At 40.7% G+C, this 20,452-nt stretch overlaps 2 protein-coding genes across 3 annotated transcripts in view; both read right to left on the bottom strand.

Moving 5' to 3' along the window:
- pde9a (phosphodiesterase 9A) overlaps positions 1-14,574 on the bottom strand; it is a 61,762-nt gene extending 47,188 nt beyond the window's left edge. The window contains exon 1 of one of the 2 annotated variants that reach the window (XM_034134312.1): positions 14,217-14,574. In XM_034134312.1, the coding sequence (XP_033990203.1) occupies positions 14,217-14,279 (63 nt within the window). In that variant the 5' untranslated portion in view covers positions 14,280-14,574. The remainder of the gene's footprint in view (positions 1-14,216) is intronic. The other variant, XM_034134311.1, reaches the window with a different exon arrangement.
- A 1,854-nt stretch (positions 14,575-16,428) lies between these two features.
- slc37a1 (solute carrier family 37 member 1) overlaps positions 16,429-20,452 on the bottom strand; it is a 30,030-nt gene continuing 26,006 nt past the window's right edge. Inside the window, 4 exon segments of the mRNA XM_034134307.1 lie at positions 16,429-18,022; positions 19,435-19,499; positions 19,911-20,008; positions 20,345-20,423. Coding sequence (XP_033990198.1) covers positions 18,007-18,022; positions 19,435-19,499; positions 19,911-20,008; positions 20,345-20,423 — 258 coding nt within the window. The 3' untranslated portion in view covers positions 16,429-18,006.

The following is a 20,452-nucleotide window of genomic DNA, read 5'->3' on the forward strand; positions in this document are numbered from 1 at the left end:
CTGATTGATTATTAGCGGAGCAAATGATCAAAGTAGTAATGGAGGGAAAATATTTCCGTTTGGATTACTGGTCTGGGGGAAGCTCGCGAGTGTATGTGTGTGTGTGTGTGTTTGTGTATTTTTGCGTAAGTGTATATTGTGTTTGTTTCCCGGGGAAAACACTCACGAGAAACACCGGCTGTTGTTATGCCTGCTGTAACGTTAAATTACTCCGTTCTGCGCTTGTAATTATGCCGTTACAAGCTTCATAGTTGTATTTATCATCTAAATTTGCCGAAACAAGTTTAATATTCTGAAAGCCAAGACTTTGTTTATTTGAAATCAGATGAAAACAAACTGTAACGGACCCTGCCGTGTTATCTATGATTACTATATGCCTTACTGTACATTCATAATTTCAGCCGGAGGGAGGGGAGCGGCGCTGCGGAAGAGCAGAGTGGCGAGTGAGAGGTGCCTGTCATCTTCCCTTTACAGTACAAGCTTCACAAATGTATTTATCGTGTGATTTTGGAAATAAAAGTTTCATATTCTGAAAGCCAAGACTTTGTTTATTTAAAATCAAACAAAACACCCGAACCCCGAAAAAATTGTTTTTTACGCAAATCCACGTTTATTTTGAAATGAGCCGTTGCGACTTCCGACTGATTTCGATAGAGCGGGTCACATATATTATATAGTGTATTGTATTATTAAGTAATATCATACATTAACCCCATTATAGCAGATGCCACATTGAATGGATGAACACATGTATGCATCAATAATTACAACAGAGTATTTGGGGACGGGTGGCGCAGTGGTCTGTGCGTCTGATCATCAGATCAAGGGGGCGTTGGGGAACTCCAGTTCGAAACCCGCTCCCGCCGCCACTGCGTCAGGCCGTTGTGTCCTTGGGCAAGACACTTCACCCGAATTTGCTCCTGTGGGTATTGTCCACAGTACATGTATGATATTAATGTGTACTTGTAAAAGTGCCTCGATGACTTCGAGGTGTGAAGATGGCCGGTGTGGCACAGTGCGCTGTGCAATGATTATCAGATCAAGGGGGTCAAACCCGCCGCCGCTGCGTCTGTAAAGCCGTTGTGTCCTTGGGCAAGACACTTCACCTGAACTTGCTCCTGTGGGTATTGTCCACAGTAGACCATTACATGTATGTGTATCTGTAAAGCGCTTTGAGTCATTGATAAAGCGCTATAATAAATATAAGGATTATTATTATTATTATTATTATTTCTAAATACAAGCTGTAAAAATACGTATATGTATTTAATACTAATAACATAATGATTAATTTCAGATGATAATACTTTTCAGTGTCTGTCTCATGCAGCAGCTGGACCTGTAATTTACAGGAAAGGAGTGCGCGCTACTAAAGAGCATAGACTGTATATATAAAGAGACGCGCTACCATGGAAACCAAACAATGGTGTAGCTGTATTGAAGTCCGAGTGGAAACAGTAGCATTTGGAGCGTTATGTTTGAATGAAACAGCCAGGTCGTGACTCACACAAAAAAAGTGTTACTTCACTAACTGTAAGCTTGTCACTCAGAGTAACCTACAGTTAACTTAACTGCTGGAGAAGAAAGATCAGGGGGGGGGAGATAGCTGTGGCTGATGGGCCATTAGGTGTATAAACACACAGCATTCAGACTGTTTAAAAAACGGTAACAACGGACTATTTTTCTTAGCGGATGCATGTCAATTTAAATTAATACATACAACTATTTTTTAAATCAATAAAAACATTTTCTAAATCCATAAAAGCATTTCAATTAATATTGGGAGTCATGTCGTTACTTTGTTGAGAATGTGGCCATGTAATAAACGGGATAATTTGCAGCGACTTGGTCATTGTGGGGAAAAATAACACCCAGGGATCCTGATCTGCCTGACAAGACTCCATTAAAATATAAATATTTTTAGTGAATTACTGAGATTGGGCACGTTAATAACGTTTTAATGAAGTTGACTAAAGTATATTCATATTTGTCAGTGCCTTCATGTCAATTCGGCGAACATAAACATAAATGATCGTGGTGAAGATGATGATTAAATTAGGATTAAAAATCGAGAGCCGGCTGCATTTCCTCTCGTTAGTTTTTTTCGACTAAACAACATTATTTTGTTAAATAACAACATGGTGATGTTTTGTAAATGATTACATGTCTCTTATTTAGCACAGACTATGATCCTATCCGTGACATATGGATCTTAACAAAGATCCGCTATACAGTAGTACCAGACATACTGTACATCCAACGTACTGTATCGAAGTTGATTTCACATGAGCTCCAGTGTGGAACCCCACTGCACCCCCTGGTGGATCAATGATCCATTGCAGCTGGCTTCACAATAATTAAATTGATTTATCACGGGGGCGGTCTCAAGTCAGACTGGGGGCAGGCTCTTCATCACTGGCCTTTCACGGGCCGTTCACGGGCCGTGCACGGGCCGACCACGACCCTCGCGTTTCAAACTGTCCTAAATAAGCTGCTACATCTGTAGATTCACGGACCACAAAGGAGACACTCATGTGTCATTCATTCTCGGGAAATCCAGAGTCAATCCTCTGAAGCAAATCACCATTCCCAGACTGGATCTTGCAGCTGCTACACTTGCTGTAAAAGTGGACAAGATGTTACAGAAGGAACTAAACATGAAACTACAGAAATCTACCTTCTGGACAGATAGTACATCAGTACTGGAATACATCCACAACCAAAAAAAAAGATTCCATACCTACGTTGCTAATATGATAGCAGTGATTCACAACTTGTCCCAAGAAAGCCAATGGAGGCATGTAAGTTCCAAGGACAATCCAGCAGACTTTGCATCACGTGGATTGAATATTTAACCATTCTTGGAGACCACGAGATGGTTGAATGACCCTGACTTTGTGTGCCAGAGGATCTTGGCCATATCCTCCTCAATGATCCAGAGACATCTCTGTTAATAGTTTGAAAATAAGTAACTGTGCAACCACCGACCTCATTGAACACTACTCTTCTTGGGAAAAACTAAAGAGAGCTTGGTTGGTTGTTGAAACTCAAAACACTGCTTCAATCCAAAAGAGCTAAAGCTCCAGTGACCCGCTCCAAAACAGCAGAAAGACAACAAAGACTAGCTGTAGAGGATTTGGAGGAAGCAGAGAGGTCCATCATTCACTACGAACAAGAGCGGAACTTTGAATCAGAACTGATGCTGCTAAGGAAAGGAAAAGCTGTTAAAGCTGACAGCCCCTTACGCAAAGTTGATCCTATTCTGGATGAAGGTATCCTACGGATTGGAGGACGCATAAGTAAATCTACTATGCCAATAAACTTGAGAAACCCAATAATCCTTCCAAAAAAGTCCCACATATCCAAACTGATTCTACGCGATATTCATCAGCAGGTCGGACACTCTGGGAGGAACCACATGCTCTCCAGACTAGGCCAGAAATTCTAGCTACCTTCTGCCAACTCTTCTGCAAATAAAATAATAAAGGCTTGTGTTTTTTGTAGATGCATGCAGGCAAGTGTTGGAGAAAAAGAAATGGCTGACCAACCTGAAGATCGTGTGGCGCCAGACCTTCCACCTTTCTCTCATGTGGGAATTGACTATTTCGAACCCATCAAGGTTAAAAGAGGTGGAGGCCATGTGAAGCGGTGGGGGTTAATATTCACCTGCCTTGTGAGTCGAGCTATTCATCTGGAGGTGGTAGGGGTGTAACGGTTCACAAACATTTCGGTTCGGTACGTACCTCGGTTTTTAGGTCACGGTTCGGTACGTTTTCGGTACAGCAGAAAAAATTATCACAAAACATAAAATATTTTTGGGGGGTTTTTAATTATTATTAAACTGTGAATAATGTATTCACTCAAATAAATACAAAATATAATAAAATAAACATTAAGGTGCAGCATTTCGATGAACTGAAATAATCTGTATTTGAACTTTACTGTACTAGTACTCACAAAACATAAAATATTAGTTTTGGGTTTTTAATTATTATTAAACTGTGAATATTCACTCAAATAAATACAAAATATAATAAAATAAACATTAAGGTGCAGCATTTTGATGAACTGAAATAATCTGTATTTTAACTGTACTGTACTAGTACCTAAGCAGCCAGCTTGACATTAGGACTTGCTTGCTTGTCATTGTATGTTCATGTTTCTTTTAAGAAAAATTAACTTGTCGAAAGGGCAGATCTGCTGGCACTAACAATGTCTCCTGCTGTGGAGAACACCCTCTCTCTCGGGACAGAGGTAGCAGATACAGCCAGCTAGCGCTTTGCTAACATGGCAACATAAGGATATTTGGCGTTTGTAATAGCTTTGGCTCGGTCTGAACTTTTTGCGAGTGGTGGAGGCTTAATGCTAGTGGGAGTTGGGTTTGCACTCTTTTTTCTTTTGGTACCGGTGATATTCACGTTCGGGTGATGCCTTTTTCAAATGAGTGTGCAAGTTTGATGTATTGCCAGCCGCGTAACCAATGTTAGTTGAACAATGCCGACAAACAGCTTTGGTTTGGTCCACCTGTCTTTGTCCGTCATCCTTATACGTAACTGCGAAACCAAAATGTTCCCAAACCGGAGACTTCAATGATGCTGGAGGATTTTCGAGCTCAACTTTACCTGCGTTCGCCATTTCGCCAGTTCCTCAAATTACTGACTAAATTTTAACGCATCCCTGTGACCAGCTCTCATAGTATGCCTCTCGTCCAATGAAATTACTTGGTCGCTCTATGACGCGTTGAACCCAATGTGAGCAAATTACACTGAACGCTGCGACGCAGCACCTGAGATTACTTCCAAAAAGTTGTTCACGTTCTCAATTTTTTACATTTAACGTTATATTCGTTCGGTACACTTCGGTACACACGTGTACCGAACCGAAGGGCCCATACCGAATAATTTCGGTACGAATACGTATACCGTTACACCCCTAGGAGGTGGCGAGTACCTTAGATACTGACTCCTGCATCAACGCCATACGGCGGTTTTCATGTGGAAGAGGACCAATTCTAACTATCTGGACAGATCGTGGGACTAACTTTGTAGGTGCTCAGAAAGAACTGGAGACTGCTCTAAACCAGCTTGATCACAAAAGGATCCAGGATTCCCTGTTCACTGAGCAAGTCAAGTGGCTGTTCAATCCCCCATCAGGAGCACACTTTGGAGGAGTGTGGGCGCAGTGGACTAGTGCGTTGGTGTTCGGATCAGGGGAGCACAGGTTCAAACCCCACTGCAGTCAGCATGTCGTCGTGTCCCTGGGCAAGACACTTCACCCCAAATTGCTCCTGTGGGGATTACCCACAGTATTGAGTATGTAAGTCGCTTTGGATAAAAGCGTCTAACAAGTAACATGTAATGTAATGTAATGTAATGATCAGGCTAGTGAAAAAAGTACTCTTTTCAGTTCTTAAACATCAGGTCATGGATGATGAAATGCTACAAACAGCCTTTTGTGAAGTTGAATCTATTCTCAATGACAGACCAATCACAACTGTGCCAGCTGATCCTAATGATTTAGAAACCCCTCACGCCAAACCACCTGCTGCAGCTGAAAACCAAACCACTCTTACCACCTGGACTCTTCTGCAAAGATGACCTCTACACCAGAAAGAGATGGAGACAAGTACAATACATTGCAGACCTCTTCTGGCAGAGGTGGGCTAAAGAATATCTGCCACTCATGCAGCAAAGGCAAAAGTGGGTCAACACTAGAAGGAATCTTCAACCCAACGATATTATGGTATGGTCATCGTCGATGAAACAGCACCAAGGAACTCATGGCCCCTCGGCGTGTGTTTAAAACCCTGCCTGGACCCAAAGGTCTGGTTAGAAGTGTCTTAGTTCAGACTAAGACTAACATCCTGCAAAGGCCCATTAGTAAGCTCTGTCTACTCCTGGAAACCAACTGAGCTCAAAGAGCTAGCCAATGCCCTACCCCTTATCCCCTGCACACACACATACTATCTTTCTTACATCTTTCCATACACAAATCTCTATTTCATACTACACTGTTACTCTTTGGACTATTGTCTCGTGCCACAGGGACAGTGAGTGGTGGCAATACCATGAGAGACACTGATGCAGCATGAACTTTGCGGGGATCCAAGTGGGAGCTAATTGAAATGACTTGATGAATGTATATATGCATATTGCAGATTTTGTATGATAAACAGAAATGTGATTTGATATATTTTGCATAGTTTAAAATATTTAAAGGTGTTACCTGACTCCATAGAATGTTTTGTTGTAATTGATTCGCTTAAGCATCACAATTAGAGGGCGGTATGATGGAGCCATATACAGACTTATATTATTTAATAGTTATCCATTTATTTTATTGTTGTTTCTTGTTTAAAGTCTTCCTTTCATTCTAGTATAATTCTAGTTGATCAAATAAGTTATTTTATGCTTTTGTTTTGAGAAGGCAGTTTTTGGGCACCGGGGGATGGGAGACCTGGTGATTATAAATGTGGGAAACAGGTGGTGGTGGAGAGAGCACCCGGTAGGCCTATGGTTTTTTACCATCAGGTAATAACACAGACAAGAAAATATTGTGCTTGTATATTGTGTCATCAAGATAATAAATTGCACAAAAATGACTTTTGCTCTGACCTTTATTTTACTCATGCGTAAGATTCGCAGATGTCGTCTTGGATTATGGAACTCATTATATTGCATAAGTGTGTTTTTACAGGCTGCGATGTATGAAGTGATGTAATATTAAGAACCAATAAAAGTGTGGTGATTTAATTTGCCTTTACCCACATATTGGTCATTATAACCACATTACTGATGATTATTGTTTTTAATTCTATTTGTGTAAATATTTTTGGGAAAGCTCCAGCAATAATATCATTATAATAGGATATATAAATAATTAACTTAAAGGTGGGGTAGGTAAGTTTGAGAAACCGGCTCGAGATCGCTAGAATTTGAAAATACACAACCGGAGAAAATCTGCCACTTCCTTATAGAGCCCCTCCTCCAACACACACGAACGCGCACATGACCAATGAGGGCACGAGATAAGTTTGTGCACAGATGGAAGGCTGACAGGCAGGTAGGCCATCCAGTTATTTTAGCCGGGCCGGCTCAAATGATTGGTCGTACTTTTTACAGTATTACGGCTTCCACAGATGATATTTTTTTATGGATTTTTTGTCAAAGCACTTCAGATATTCATTGCTATCGGGATGTTAAGAGCATTCCATGGAATATAACAAAAAGTGTATCTCGAGCCGGTTTCTCAAACTTACCTACCCCACCTTTAATTGTACTTGTTAATACACTGCATGCTAACCTGCTAACGCTAACATACTAATATATTAATCTTGTATTAAGATTACAGGCGAGCTGAAGCTAAGTACAGCTAAAGCTGATCAAGAATGCATTTTAGTAGAGTATAAAAAGAAATGCCTTTAAAATAGGATGCAAGCAACACTAGTTTCTTAACCTGAATTAGACTATAATCAATTTAAGTTTGCATTCTTATACCATTTTGTACAATAATTATAATGAATAAGTTCAAACAAACTAAAACTTACAGCTGATTAATAACGGTATCTAACTTGAGTTTTTATTATATCAAAAACCTGTTGAAATGCTACTGTTATTTTTACTGTCCCCAAAAAGCACGTCGGCAGCCTCCAGGAATGCTTCTTTCACAACTTCGCCGTCTTTGAAAGACTTCATGTGTTTGGCAAAACGTGCCTGACACGATAAGATGCTATGGTAGCAGCCTTGCTCTTGTTGTTGGGCCTGGTGAAAATGGACTGCTGTGCATTTAGCTGTCCTTTCAGGTCCCTCACCTTTTGGGAGCGTAGGACAGAATTAGGAGGGAACTCCGTCTCGTAGCGTTTGTGCACTGTTTTGAAATGCCGCTCCTAAATGACCCTTCTTCGATAAAGCCACGCTCGCATTGCAGATGAGACAGATGGACTTTGAATTGGAATAGATACAAAAATAATCATCCTCCCACTCGGAGTGAAAATTATATATTTTGGGCTTTTTTGCTTCTGCCATAATTGCGGTCTTGTGTGTGTGCGGACTGTCACTCCTGTTGCCACGGACAACGTCAGCGAAATAGTGCCCACTGCCCACCAGCCACGCCCCGACACATGGGGTCACGCCGGCCAATCACAAAGCTTTGATGCGTTCAAGTGCATTATTCTGGCACAGGAAGATTATGTTATAGGACAAAAAACGATAAAAATATTGTTTTTAGACACATCTCGCGATCGACTGGGAATCACCCCGCGATCGACCGGTCGATCGTGATCAACTGGTTGGGCACCCCTGTTCTACAGTATTGTTGTTTTATAGTCATTTGTTAATGTAACCCAATTTGTGTTCTTTGAAATTGAAAAGGATATCGCATTGTGTTTGTTACTTTCGTTGCAGTTGTATATGTCTTAAAGGAGAGGTGTCATGCTTTTCCGGTTATTACCCGTCCCCTTGTGTGCTATGAAGGTTTTTATGCATGTAAACGGTGTGCAGAGTCACAAACCCTCAAAGTACACCCTGTAGCGAGTAAAACTCTAACACAGAAAATACCTCCCCAAAACGCCTCGTTGGAGATACGTCATTGTCCATTTGATTCTTCCGGGCATGATGTCATGCCGGACCCCGGAACGAAATGGACCAATCCGTGGAGCCGTTACGTTACGTCCGCGGAGCCGTTACGTTAAGCCCCCGCTGATTGGTCCAAATTGACCAATCCACGGACTTCCTCACACGCACATCTGTGTGCAGGGAGCAGGCAGCTCAGCTGATTTCTCCTCCCTGGCTGCAGGCTGATAACAGACAGTTGAAATTCTCTCCGCAGACCCATTCTCACAGCGTTTATCAACCTTTTTCTTACTCAATATCAAGCCACACTTATTGTTTTTACTTCGGCTGTGACTTTGTGTGTGCTCAGGATGAGTTTGGCTGTGTTTCGCTGTGTATCGCTAACAAGGAAACAACACCTCCACGGAGCTCAGCGCGATTCACAACGTCCCGACCAATCAGAGCACACTGTGCTCACAGGGAGGGTGGGGGCTGGAGCTATTGGAGCTACAGCGAGCCGTTAAAGGCAGAGAGTGAAATTCAGTGAATACACGTAGTTTACAGAGATGCTGTATGAGAAACCAATGTGAGTTTGGAAAGATGCTGTATGAGAAACCAATGTGAGTTTGGAAAGATGCTGTATGAGAAACCAATGTGAGTTTGGAGAGATGCTGTATGAGAAACCAATGTGAGTTTGGAGAGATGCTGTATGAGAAACCAATGTGAGTTTGGAGAGATGCTGTATGAGAAACCAATGTGAGTTTGGAGAGATGCTGTATGAGAAACCAATGTGAGTTTGGAACAATGCACAATATAAATCTATTCTAGTAGACCTCAACAATGGAATTATGATCAGTGGAAATGGTCATGACACCTCTCCTTTAAGTGTAATTTGGCTTGGCTTCCTATTTATGGACATGCTTTTATTTTGAAGGAGAGTTAGCGCAGTTGACAGGAAGTTGTTGTTGCTTTGGAAACAACGTGACGGAGATTAATGGAGAAAAGTAATATCTACATATAAAGACGGAGAAAGTAAACGATAACTTTTATGGTTAAGTGTTAGCACCCCCGAAGAGGCACAAGCTCTTACGTTGATATTGGAGATTTCAATAAATTCAATTTGAAAAAGAAACGGGAAAAAAACGAAAAAACAAACAAAACGAATATCCGAAACCCAAATAGTACTCCAACGAACGAATATTCGGATATTCGGGTACAGCCCTACACACACACACACACACACACACACACACACACACACACACACACACACACACACACACACACACACACACACACACACACACACACACACACACACACACACACACACACACACACACACACACACACACACACACACACACACACACACACACACACACGTGACAGGAACATGTCACACTGCACACACACAGCCATTCAGTGCAACTCATCTCTCCTCATTCAGAATCTCTTCATGTTTGTGAAAACGACAACAGATCTGTAATTCTGAATAACGTTAGCTTAGCATCATGAGTATGAATCTGACATGATCCTTGAGATAACAACATCCATCTTCTGCTTCCCATCATTCTTTGTCTTTTATATGTAAACTTTATTAACAAAACCATATACACAAAGTGCAAAACAACTCATATATCCTGCAGAAAGGAGCACTGCACACAAAACTACATAAACACGTACCAAAAACAAACGTGTAAAAGCAAGTGTAATATACACACACAGTATACAGGTAGGTGCACACATGCACATGCAATGCACAGTTATACACACTATACAGAATGCACATGCATCTGAGGGCCAGAGCGAAGAGGCTCCAGTTCACTCCGTTCAATGTATGTATTTGCTTTGTTATCCTTTACTGTCCATTTCACAACAAAAACAATGCTCAGCTTTACTGAGAAGGAACAGAAATAAGAGAGATAAATATTCAGGTTCTTGTTTTAAGATGCCATGACTGATTTCCATAATAAAGTGCTCTTTATCATAATGGCTCCCCTGCTGCTGCTGAACGCACCCAGGACGATGAACCTACTCCATAAAACATCCACTGTTATGCAAATACTAAAGACGGCATATTCAAACCTGACACTCGAACCAGAATCTGAGCATCGTGAATAAGAACAGGGGACAATAGCATGAAACAAACAACAGAGAAGTGTGATTGCAGCACCACGCACTCATCACACAGCTCCGTACTGGAAGCTGCTGTTCACCTCGAGTGTATGAAGTGGAGCTGAATATGCAACAGATTATTCATTAAAAACAAATGAAATGATGTGTTTAAGATGAAAAACATGCACACTGGACCTTCCACTCTTATTGTGTTCCAACCCTTCATCCTCTCAAATGAATAATCTTCAATTACCTTACCTGACCTGAAATGAATTTAATACATTTATAAAAGAATACCTTAATAAAGTAATCCAATAGTAAATCTAAATCTAAGTGTCTGTTACACAGCTTACAGGGACTCTCAGCATTGCCAGCCTAGCAACATGTGACCTGCGACCTGCCAATAAACAGCTCAATACATCTGCACTCAATACAGGCAAATGCAAACATACAGCTGCAGGGAACACACAGACACACACACACACACACACACACACACACACACACACACACACACACACACACACACACACACACACACACAACACACACACACACACACACACACCACACACACACACACACACACACACACCACCCACACACACAACACACACACACACACACACACACACACACACCCACACACACACACACACACACACACAGAACATTCTGAGGTTCAACCATTCACAAAAATAAGAAACATAACTTTTTTAAATATAGCTGATCCACAGGATATGTTTCTTCTGATGTGTCCCCTGTCCCTGCCTGCTTCAAACACATTAGGATCTATTAAAAGCTTTTTTTTATTTTACAAGAGCATGTCCTCCCCTGTTGCATATAGAAAGTGTATGCATGAGGAAATTACTTGGTTATGTGCAGCACACACGTGTGAACTCCATAAAGAAGACACGACACAATAAATGCAAAGTGCCGGGGAGGCATAAAACTCATGATGGTCCTTTTATGAGCGGCTGCTCCTCCTCCATTGGTCTGTCAGAGTAAACAGAAAGGGGCTTCAGAAGGGCCACAATGGGACAAATGGTCTATACTTTGAACATAGTATTTGTAATATTTTATTATACTGTTTCTTACATAATTATATTTTGTGTAAATATTACTCATTGGTGTAAACTTAATTTCTAATAAAACGATTCTCTGATTCTGAAATGACACTGTTTATGTGGAATAATGAGTGCATGCGGTATTTTCAATATTGGATTATTGTGCTGACTGGATTATTTTGCTTTTCTCATTGAGACTGAGGAAGTAGTGCTTTTTCTTATTAGGGCAGTGATTCATGTTTCCAATTGAACTGTAACAGACATGGCTCACAGGGAAATCTCTTGTGCTCTTCTTGTGCTTAAAGCAGACTGATGTAGGTTTCCCTTTAACAGGATTGAGTGACCCTGTGACCCTGTGACCCTGAGCAGGATGGGTGGGTTGGTTGGTGGGTGGATGGATGGATGGCTGAGGAGTCAGTTTATCAGTGTTTCAGGTCTTACAGAATCGGAAGGATGAAGCAGCTGACACAGTAGGTTTGGATTTATTGCAGCTGTTTTACGACAACATGTCTCTGTTTCCTTGATTATTTGCAGGATTTATTATATGATTATTATTAACATCCAACACTAAAGAAAGGCTCTGAGGTGAGAGAAGAATCGTGCAGTGTGAGGCTGGGTTACCCTGGGTTACCCTGGGTTACCCTTCACCCTCGTTACCCTTCACCCTCGTTACCCTTCACCCTTCACCCTCACACAAAACATCTGGGACATGGAAGAAAGACAGGAAGTGCTAAACTAACTCAGTGTTGGTGATGATATAGTAAAAGAAAACGTATGGCACTATGTTTAGATAATAAAGAGCTATTTAAATGTGATGCCGTTAACAGACATGACATTCAGATTATAGGCCATGCCAGAATGTTTTATAATTCCACCACTTTACTGTCATGTATACACCGCACACAACAATAAAGGCTGACCTGGTGCTCCCTCTGTAACTGACCTCTCTGCAGCATCATGTCTCAAACAGGGGACTATCATATTGCTGATGTATTGCTATATGGTTTTGTTAGTGTTTTATGACACAGGGTCACAGCTCTCCTTTAGTTAGTCGAGTCAGATAGTGAAGACACAAAAAGAAACTCCCGTTAATAAATAAAACTCAACACATATTTCTATAAAATCCATACATGAACTTACTGATGCATAAAGACATTTGATTAATCCACTTAGACCCCACAGACATTTGTTTGCCCTGCGGTGCTCAATAGTGCAGTTGAAGTAACATCATATTTTAGTTTTGTTGTATCCTCACATATATTACTGTAGAGATTTACGGTGTGAATTTCAAGGTTTTACCAACAGCAAAATATTTGACAATTTTACCGACTATGCTGCCGCACTTTTCTATTTAACACTTATCAATTAGTAATCAATAAAAATGAAAAACATAAGTAAAACATTTAGATTCAAATTATAATTGCCGGGCAGTGGCTCAGTCAGTAGGGGCTTGGACCTGGAGCCGTAGGGTCGCCAGTTCAAGTTCCCGAACAGACTTGGAGTGTGGACTGGTACTCTGAGAGGTCCCAATTCACCTCCTGGGGCTGTCCTGAGCAAGGCACTGGACACCCCCCACCCCCCCCACCCCCCATTGCTCCCCGGGCGCTGTGCACTGCTCCTAGTTAAAAGTAGAGAACACATTTCACTGTGTGTGCTGTGTGCATGTATGTGTGACCATTAAACAGGGTTTCCTCCTCCGATTCTATAATATTTGTATCGATACAATTTCCATAATATTGAAATAGACTAATTTAAAGTGGACCTATCATGCTATTTTTAGGCAATAGCATAGGTCTCAGATATATAAAAATATATAAAAAACATGTCTATGAAGTGTTTTGCTCAAAATACCAAACAGATCACCCATTCTAGCCATGCCTCATATCCCTCTATTTCACTTCCTGTTTCAAAAGTGCTGATTTGGGGTATAAAGCTTTGTTTCTGATAGCAACGTTTCTGATAGGGCCGTGGGTGTAAAGCCAGCCTACATTTCCGATATTACGTCATATCGGACACAAATCTGGATCAGCTCCGTTGTAGCCCCGTTGTTAGAGATTTGGGTACGGAGGAAAAGAGAGAGGGTTTTTTTTTTCTGACGCTGCGTGAGTTCCCTGACACACCGGGGACACATATTTATGTATAAAATACATAAAAAAATGGCATTTTGCATGATAGGTCCCCTTTAATATAAGCCATGCTGATATTGATAATAACAAATTATAAACAATAAATACTTATATAATATATAATATATATAAAATGATGTACAAATTATTATTTTTGTAATTATGGTAACTTTTATTTGGAAATGCTCCCGTTTTTAATCATTCATGGTCACTTTCGTTGTATATTATACCCTTCCCCCAAATATTTACCCAGAGTCCCCAGCTTTTTCTTGTGAAAAAGCATTTATTGATATTAAAATATTATGTATTAATACTGGTGATTTCAGGGGGTCAGTGCAGGTCACACTGAGTCCTACCTTCTGAATCCTGCCGTCCACGTCCAGGTAAATCACCCGGTAGGAGGAGGACGCGGAGCCCATGATCCCTCTCCTCTGCCTGCGAGGCGCGTCACTGCGCGGCTCCTGCTCCTGCTCCGGGCTCCTCCTCCGAGCTCCTGCTCCCTCCTCCGGGCTCCTGATCCGGGCTCCTGCTCGGGGCCCCGGGCCGCCGCTCCGGTCCGACTCCCACCACCGTTACACAAAAGTAGGGTGGGAGAAAGTGAGTCAGCGGTCCGACAGCATGCCCGCTGCCCGTCTCTCTGTCACACACCGACACACACTCTCTGTCACTTAGCCTCCCTCTCGGTCTCAGCTCCCCCCCTCTGTCGCCTCCTCTCTGCAGCATCTCATAAAGCCCGGCCGCGCGCCCCCGCCCCACTGACTGCACACCTTCTGGGGCCGCGCGCTCACCTAAAGGCACGCTCCCCTTATCATACAGCACTTTTCAAAACAAAGTCACAAAGTTGATTAAACTGATCAATCTGTTGTTTGCCTTGTTGTGATATCTTGTTTTAACAGTTACTTTTATCATTGTTTTTATTGTATTTTCCTTCTGTGAACTATTATCTTACAGTCCTGTAATTCACTACTCTGTAGCTGCTTTAACTCCTGAATTTCCTTACGGGGATCAATACAGGCCCATCTTATCTTAATTAAGAATAGCTTTATTGTCTTCTTCACAGGTCTGACCTGATGGTATCTGGTGGAAGGGAGTGGAGGAACTTTCAGGATTCACCAGACCTCAATTTACTCTCATTACAATTTAAAAAGAGATATTTTTTCCACATCGCTTACCAATGACATCTAAGCAAAAGTTCACCCACCCAGAAGGACTGATCCGCATGTTTGAGCAGTCAGACGGTGTGTGTACATTACACAGATAACACTTGTTTGTAGCTCAGCCCAGTGGCGTAACAAGGTTGTGATTGGCCCCGGTGCAAATATTGTTTTGGCTTATTTTGAAGGTGAGTGGTGATGAACAAATGACTAAACTGCTAGTGCCTCGAGTTTACAGCAAATTAGCTAAAAGACAATAACAAATATAGTTAACTAAGGTAGGCTACTAGCTAATGGATAAGTTAGCTCAAGGTTTAGCTAAGGCAATTTATCATGGGCATACAGGCTAATGTACTGTAGCCTACTTAAGGGGAGACACTAAAGGTGAATACAGTAAAATGTGTATCTAATAACGTCATCACAATCGCCACATTGATATGGAAACTAGGCGTTAACTAGGCCTAATTAAAATGCGCTAATTTGCATGCAGTTACCAAGAAATTGCAGGTGAAAAGGATCAAACTAAAAAACATATCACCTCACAACTTCCCCAGATAGTTACTTACGTCAAGTCAGTATTTCCCCTGAAATGTTATGTTTAAATGCAGATTAGTTTTAAATCTATAGATGAATTCAGACATGGCAGCAAAACGAACACCATTTATGTGTTTCTTGGAAGTTTTCTTTCCATTAGAGTGAAAGAAAACATGGAAGCAAAATAGACCAAAATAACAAGTACATGAAAAAACGATCTTTTTGCCTGTAATGTCCTTAAACAGTAACTTCATCATTTTGATTGTTGGCTGCTCATTTAATAACTATGAATTGTACTAGTTTGTTGTCTGCTCTTGTGCTTAGTGAATACTAAAGAAGACCATTGTCTCTGTTAGCTGATTATTTTGTAGAATTCTGTTGAGTATTAAACAATTGCGTCAGTGTGAGGGTATTAAAATAAATTGGTCAGTAAGTCAGAGATGTGCAACTATATTTCACTTTTTGTTTTACATTTTTTTTATAAATGATTATGGGAAGTGCCCTTTTTCTCACTTGAGCTCCCGCCCCCCAAAATGTCTGTGCACGTAAACAAAATATTTATAAGAAAGTGGTACAGACATTTCAGCTTTAGCTACATCCTCTTTTCCTTTTTGTATATTTTGATGCTTTAAGTATTTCATTCTCTTTCTTGAATGCAGAGGTCTGGAACATACCCCTTTCCAACCTCTGTGTGTGTGTCTGCTTGTGTCACTGAGTGGGTTTCTGTCCTTCAGGATCGTTTCCGATGACACCTGCCACCTCCAGCTGAGACTCGAGGCCCCTCCATGCCATGAGTCAGACCGATTTAGCTGACCTGTAAAAGTATGCAACAAAGACGAGCCTTCACAAACACCCCCTCAGAACAGTTAGGCAAAGAAAACCATTTTTTAAAAGTTTATTTATTTTACTCAATGCTTGGGAGTGAACCATTCCCAAAGCAGGTCCATCCTTAATCAAACATTTGGATTTGTTTTGTCTTTACAAAATCAACTGCCCAGCAAAAAGACCAACAACAAACAAGGCACACAATGTATCAAGTACTGTCCCTACCACTGGCACAAATACACAACATGTGTTCTGAGGAAGGCATGATGATGTCTCAAGGCTACCATCACAACGTTTTCAATAAAAATGTACAAACATTACAATGTGTTTGTGTTTTGTGCATTTACTTAGATACCATTTTTACATCCAATCCATTAACAGAATATAGTTAGTTAAATGCTTAATACAATCTTGGAAAGAATGATCAGATATGGGAAGATATACTACCAGTATATTTCTCATTAACCTTATGTATCAGCAAAATATATCCATAAGAACTTTGACATCAAGTCAGTCATCTAAATTTGAAAAAACCATTACATTCATAATATCTCCCTATAGATCCCCAAACACATACCCACCAAAAACATACATCCTTATCTGCAGGTTTACATAAAAATACAACTTTGGTGCCTTCATTTCATAGCAAACTCAGAGACCACCGCACAAAATATAGGAATAAATTAAAGGACTTAAATAAGTAGTGTTATTTAAATAACAGCATGACACCCACAGTCTCTTTGGTTCAGTAAGGCAAAGGTGACCTTGAAACAGCAGCTTCCACAGTGGGGGGGGGGGTGTTTGGGACATGTAGTGGTGTTGGTTTGTGCTCTTTCCTCACATAAAGTCAGAGGAGGGAAAGGGTCCATCTCTTTCTGTTTTCATCACCAGCTCAACAGTGTGAACGTAGATCGCTGCAAGTGATGACACACATACTCCTTCAATGGAGACAGTTGTGGACATTATTAATACAACCTGTTGATACAGAGACAGTGTTCGTGCTATTCTTAATAACCCACAGAACATGCAATCAACTCTTCTAAGTAGGACTACTGTTCTTTGAAGAAACATGGAACTGCTGTAGTGGGGGGGGGGGGAGTTTAATTTGAAACAGAGCATTCTTCTATAAGCTGATTTTGAACAACATACACATTTAGGTATAATAGTATGGGTAGTATAGATGTAAAAGATTGTTATGGTAAGTTCAGGTATGGTGTGCTTATAAGGAGAGTGATGGTACAGAAGGATCTTTTCGGACCCCTGCATGGAAGTTGCTGTTTCAAAGATTGCTCCCAAAATAAACATTTCAAGTCACTTCTAGTTCTGATAGACTTTAAAGTAAGGCTAGTTTTATTTATCTACAAATCCTAAGTAGAATGAACAGGTAGTGTGTTCACACTCAACTTAACTGCCATCAGGTCAACTTAGGTCCAGACAATGACCAGGAAGCATGTGTGTGTTCCTGTCTGCACATACAGTGTGTGTGGATGAGTGCTGCAGAGGAAACCCTGCTGCACTTCAGCCCTGCACAGCAACACACCTGTGTGTGTGTGTGTGTGTGTGTGTGTGTGTGTGTGTGTGTGTGTGTGTGTGTGTGTGTGCGTTCATCGTGGAGGCAGTGCAATCAAAGTGCTCAGAGCTCCTTCAACCTGTGGGGTAGAGACAAACATTAACACCATATTGATAAGTTGGGTGTCATTAAGTTTTACAGTGTGGAGCAACACACTCTGAAAACTGAACTTGTTGTCCATGAAGAACACAATGACTGAGGAAGGCTCTATATACTTTAATAAAAAGTAATCAAGGCAGGGTTTCAATCCCGTTCACTGATATATTAAACATGTCCTAAAGTGGAGATCCTAAAAGACCCCTACATCTGAAATAAAACTTGAAGTGCCATCCAATCCTGAAGTCTTTGCCTTCTTTTCTATTAGTGATTCTCATAGTGGCACCATGTTCTCTGAAGTATAGGACTCTACTGCTGGTGAATCAGAAGAACAATCCTTCATCTTACATTCTTTGGCCTTGGATGGCTATCATATCTCAATAAATGTATGCAATGTTAAATTAAATGATGAATACCCTGCGATAAAGATGGATTGAGTTGCCATCTTGTGGCACTGTAAAATGTGATGGCTACACCTTTACTGTGTAGCCATTGCTGTCAGGGAAGGAGAAGCAGAATGGCCTTCAGGTCCCTTTCAATAACTAGTGAAGAAACAAACACTTTCTCTAGAAGAATCTCTACCCACCTGCCCTTGTCTTTTTCCAGAATCAAAATGTTTTATGAACATTATTTCTCCTTAGGTTGTTTTCGCTAAAGAGGAGAAAGCTATCAAATGATACATATTGTTTTTAAATCTATATACACCACTCTCCAGTGAATGTGTTGTTTGTTTTGCAGAATGTTCAGTTTGCAGTGGTCTCTTGATTTCTAAACTATTCCAAATCAAAATGATCTGTTTCTCTGGTTTTACGGGTTTGTGTTTGAGTAAAAAAACGTTTTTGTTCTAGAAACAACTTTTCTCCTAAATAAATAAAACTATTATTACTTTCATTTAGAGCATATATTTGATTCAAGGTCTGATAACACTGCTTCTTTTTAGTTTTCCTTTTCTGAAGATAAAAGTTCCCTAAATGGTAAACAGAATTTAAGAAAATGTTGTCAGTGGTTTATAGAATCAAAGACTTTTTTTTTTTTTTTTGTTTTTTTTTATAAATTGGACTCAAACACAAACACTGTTCCCTCTCCGCCCTGATCTTTTTCCAGAATCCCTTCTTTCAGGTTTCAATGCCCCTCACCAGTAAATGTGTTTTCTTTTGAAGCATGAACAATTTTTTCCTAGCTTCCAAATATATAACATAATTCCTTTTTTAAAGAAATAGAGACTTTTGACAAATACATTTCAAATACTTCTACTTAATATAAGTGGAGAACAATTTGACATGCACATTTAGATATTAAATCAAATGAATTCATAACGAGCATCTGTGAGAAATGGGCGAGATTATCCAATAGAAACAGAAGCTTGAGTGAAATGATGACAGAAGCACGACTTACTCTACAGCCGAGATGGGAGGGGATTTAGATGATGTCAGCTCCTTTGTCACAAGCCGTAACAAGCACTGCACACAGACACAAAGTTATTACACATTAGCCAGTCATTATTTGAAACATATTCCTATTTTCTAGTGCTGAATTAAAAAACTTCATGTATTGATTACTTTTATTTGGTGATTTGGGGGCAGCAGAACACGCTGAAAACAAAGTATCTGATCACCTAATAAAGTGATCAAATTCAACATCATTTTGAGTCATCTTTGTGTCCAACATTCACTCTGTTTATGGTCTCCACCAAGCAGAGCTTTTTGGCTCTGTAAATGCTAAATGCTCAACTATGTTAACTAGCTACACCTGCTGTAGAGCAGCTGGAGGACAGCAGTAACAGCAGTAACATCAGTCATTTCAGAAACATCAGAAACATCAGAAACATCTGAAACAGACTAACTGCTGTAACAGACTTTTTAAACACTCACCAACAGAGCCAGGAAGTCAGCAGTCATCAGCATGTAGAAGACCCGATCCCACCCCCCTGCAGACAGCAGCCCCGCCAGCAGGGGGCCCAGTGCTGCACCTGACAGCACAAACAAAAGGGTGTGAGTGTGTATTATCTTAACATTAGACTGAGGGGTAAGAGAAGATATATGAAGTTGAACATCACTGAGCAGATCATTCACATCTAATGTTGGTGATAGTGATGGTAGGACGGACACATTGTTGGTTAGCTTTATCTTAGCATTTTGATATTGAGAAACATTTGATATTTTTGAATTAGATCTGTGTGTTTTCGCACCACCCTCTTCTCGTGTTGTCCTTTATAACTTGTGTGAGCAGGAAGTCTCACAATGTGCTGCTTGGTTCTTCACTCTGTGTTTCAGTACAGACACGCGTGATGATTAGTGATACTGACCTATAGATCCTGTGCCATCGATGATGGCAGTCACAGTGGACAACGCTCTGGCGTTGCCTTTCAGACTCTTGTGGGTGCCCTAGGGTCAAAGGTCAAAGAAGGAAATAA

Source organism: Trematomus bernacchii, unplaced genomic scaffold, assembly GCF_902827165.1.
Source record: "Trematomus bernacchii unplaced genomic scaffold, fTreBer1.1, whole genome shotgun sequence".
Classification (NCBI taxonomy): domain Eukaryota; kingdom Metazoa; phylum Chordata; class Actinopteri; order Perciformes; family Nototheniidae; genus Trematomus; species Trematomus bernacchii.